General features: G+C 56.2%; 2 protein-coding genes across 2 annotated transcripts in view; both read left to right on the forward strand.

The window, feature by feature from the left end:
* The window catches only part of SPRG_21070 (hypothetical protein), a gene marked incomplete at both ends in the record, with an annotated part of 3,798 nt that extends 2,894 nt beyond the window's left edge, over positions 1 to 904 (forward strand). The window contains 2 exons of the mRNA XM_012350855.1: positions 34 to 302; positions 360 to 904. Coding sequence (XP_012206245.1) covers positions 34 to 302; positions 360 to 904 — 814 coding nt within the window. The remainder of the gene's footprint in view (positions 1 to 33; positions 303 to 359) is intronic.
* Positions 905 to 2,214: 1,310 nt separating this feature from the next.
* On the forward strand, positions 2,215 to 2,874 carry SPRG_21071 (hypothetical protein; the record flags this gene model as incomplete). The annotated part of the gene is made up of 1 exon (XM_012350856.1): positions 2,215 to 2,874. The coding sequence occupies one exon, from the start codon at positions 2,215 to 2,217 to the stop codon at positions 2,872 to 2,874; it is 660 nt and encodes a 219-aa protein (XP_012206246.1).
* Between the last annotated feature and the right edge of the window lie 492 nt (positions 2,875 to 3,366).

Below are 3,366 nucleotides of genomic sequence, written 5' to 3' on the forward strand. Positions count from 1 at the left end.
TTCGATTGTGGACCGCGTCGGCGGCTTTGGCAGCGACAACCGCGCCGGCCTCGAGCGCCAACTGCACCGCATCTCGGCCATTCGCAACCGCCAAGACAATATCATCGCGCTCACGATCCGCGTCGGCCGGTACATTGAGGGCAACGCGGGCTTGATCGCGGATCTTCTGGCGATGGAAGACAAGAACATTCTCTTCCTCGGCGAACCTGGCTGCGGCAAAACCACGATTGTCCGCGAAGTCTCTCGGCAGCTCGCGACCAAGTACAACGTCTGCATCGTCGACACGAGCAACGAGATTGCAGGTACTACTCTTCAATCTTATACTAGAAGAAGAACCCTAACCGCGCTCTGATCTCCAGGCGACGGCGACATTCCGCATCCATGCGTGGGCCTGGCGCGGCGCATGATGGTGCCATCGCTCAACGACCAAGCCGCAGTCATGGTCGAGTGCGTCCAGAACCACACGCCCGAGGTCATGGTCATCGACGAGATTGGCCGACCGAACGAAGTCGAGGCTGCGCGCACGTGCAAGCAGCGCGGTGTGCGCATCGTGGCCTCGGCGCACGGCGACCTGCGCAAGCTGCTCAAGAACAAGCCGCTGCGAGGGCTTGTGGGCGGCGTCGAGTCGGTGACGGTCGGCGACGCACTGGCCAAGGAAAAGCAAAAGAAGGACGACAATGGGCCGCTGCGAAAGCTGTTGGCGCAGCGCGGTGGCGAGCCGATCTTTGAGGTGATTGTGGAGCTGCGTCGCGGGCAGTACAACGCGTGGCGCATCGTGACGGACGCCGCGTCGGCGGTCGATGCCATCTTGGCCGGCGAGGCGTACGAGGCGCAAGTGCGGACGCGTGCTCTGTACGGCGGCGTGGGCTTTGGATACGGTGTAATGAATGATGCGTTCTTTTGAATGCAGTTTTGAGCTCAATGGGTACCCTTCTGTGAAACATGCATATGTGTACAGAGCCTGACACCTTCTTGGTGGATCGAGTAAAAGTTATTAGGCCCCGCCTCTGTGCTTTTATTCAAAGCACAGGCCCACAATAAACAGCAAATGGATCCACACAATGGACGTCGCACGCCGACGACGAGTGGCATTCCCTGGTCTCGACGCAATCTCTTATCACGCTACCGAGTGTAAACAATTGTCCAATGCGATCTGGCAACACTTGTGCACTCTAGATCGGTGCCTGTTAAATGTGGCAACTTGCTGATTTTATTCATGGCATATGCCATAAACAATATTTGACAACGTATAATTGTCGGCATATGCCTCGCACGCCAACGCGAAGTAGCTTTTCGTGACCGCTAAAGTGTCCTCTATCACGTCGCCAAGTTTAAGCGATTTTATTTCCCAACTCGATTTGGCGCATGGAGCGGCCTAGCGGTGGAGGTGGCCGGGATGCAATCGCGTGGGATTGGCTCAGAATATGATTAAAATAGCCAATCAAATGCCTTCAGTAGGAATCGTATTTGAGATTGGCCCTACAACTGGAGCGGACAGATAGCAATCTACGACATCGAGCAGACAGGCAGCTCGCCGCTGCGGACGCCGTCCACGATCGCAAAGAGGTTCAAGCCTGCATACGGCACCTGGAGCGTCTCGAGCTCTGTCAAAATGACGCCAAACGAGTAAATGTCGGCCGCGTAGCCGTACGTGGTTCCAGACTCAAAGACTTCGGGTGCGATCCACGCCGGCGTCCCCACAAACGTCGTCATGTCGAGGTTGAACTCCTTTGTCAGGCCAAAGTCGGCCACCTTGATGTATTAATAGTTGGAGGAGCTCAAGCACGTTAAAGCTCTTGACTGTGAGGTCGCGGTTCATGAAGCCGTTGCGGTGGAGGTCGGCCAAGGCGTTGGCAATGACCCACGCAATATCGAGCGTCGAGTAGTCGAACGGAACGGGCTCGCCCTTGCGCTTCTTGTCGAGGTACTGGCGGAGGTTGCCGCCATCCATGTACTCGAGCACGAGCTTGGGGTTGTCACTGTACTGATCCGAGACCGCCGCTACAGCAAATACCGATATGGCGAGTTGCACCTATGGTGCACGTCACCTAAAGACGTCCAAACGGCCAAATTTTGACCGAGATATCTCAAGCATTTTTTGATTTCATTTCGGCGAGTAGAGCATTCTTACCTCGTGAAATAGACTCGGGAATGTGCCGATGACTTATATACTTCTTGTGGGCGTACTTCGTGAGCTCGTAATCGCAGCCCCAAATGGTACGACTCGATGAAGTGTCCGCATCGACGAAAATACTTGCGAATCGACGCCAACGGAACTCTTTCGAGGCTCTTTGGCACACGAGTCTTGAGTCCTTCGAACGAGTAGTCGCAGTTGGCCCGAGCATAGCGCTTGGCTGTCCCCCCGTAGGCTTCGATGGGGTTCGACTCGCAGTGATACTTGGGCAAGAACAAGCAGTGGTGGCCTGCGCCAGAGATCGTCTCTTCCAAGAGCGATACTTGGGAGCGGATGTCGGGTTGCGACGCGACGCAGTGCCTCGCGCAGCACAGGAGCACCCCTTCGGTGGCGCTGACGTCGACGTTTTCGTTTGGGCACTTTATCCGCGGGCCATGCGCAGCGACGTCGATGCCACGCTCCAGAAGAACTTGCTTGATGCCCTTGGCCTGGCCCGCTTTTTCCGTGCTGGCTTCGAAGACCATAGGCTGGTCGCGGCCGTCCGAGAACTTGCCCGGACGCATGATTGCTTCAGCGCCACCGGGGTTCAAGTTCATGTTCGTGGCGCGTCCGGGGCGAACGCTGCGTGGTTGGTCGACTGGTCGAAGGTGAATGAGGCGATCGCGTTCGGGTGCAACTCGGCAAACGCGACCAAGACTTCTTCCTTCACTTGGTTGACGACATGCTCCGACGTCCAGTAGCCTTCGTTGATCTTGCCGATCTCGAGCACGCGCGTCGAGAACGTCTTCCAGCGCCCTTGGCCCACATCTCGTCGAAATACGTCACAGTCGTCTCGTCCTCGCTCTCTTCCAGCTCCAAGCTGCTTTCAATCGCTTCGACCCTTGGGGCAAAATGGGCATTATGCCATGGGATCGATCGGGCGTTCTTGGAGCATCGAGTTCGGGGCCCTTGGGCCGTTTCCAAGAAGTGGAAGAGGTTTTCCGCGCAAGGCCGAGCGATCCAAAAAACCAAGATCTAGAAGCACATACGTTACAAGATCCAAGGCGCAGAGCAAGCGAGCTCAAGCCATTTCCAAATTGGTAGTGTCAGTCAAACAACTAACCCGCCTCGCCCACCACAGGCATGGCGGACACCAACACGGTTGTTGCCCCCAAGTAGTTCGGTCTTGATTGAGGAAGTGGAATTTCACGGGATTTCACGTCCGGATACTCTCGGCAACCTTACCGGATAAG

Source organism: Saprolegnia parasitica (genome assembly GCF_000151545.1).
Source record: "Saprolegnia parasitica CBS 223.65 unplaced genomic scaffold supercont2.70, whole genome shotgun sequence".
NCBI classification, from domain to species: domain Eukaryota; phylum Oomycota; class Saprolegniomycetes; order Saprolegniales; family Saprolegniaceae; genus Saprolegnia; species Saprolegnia parasitica.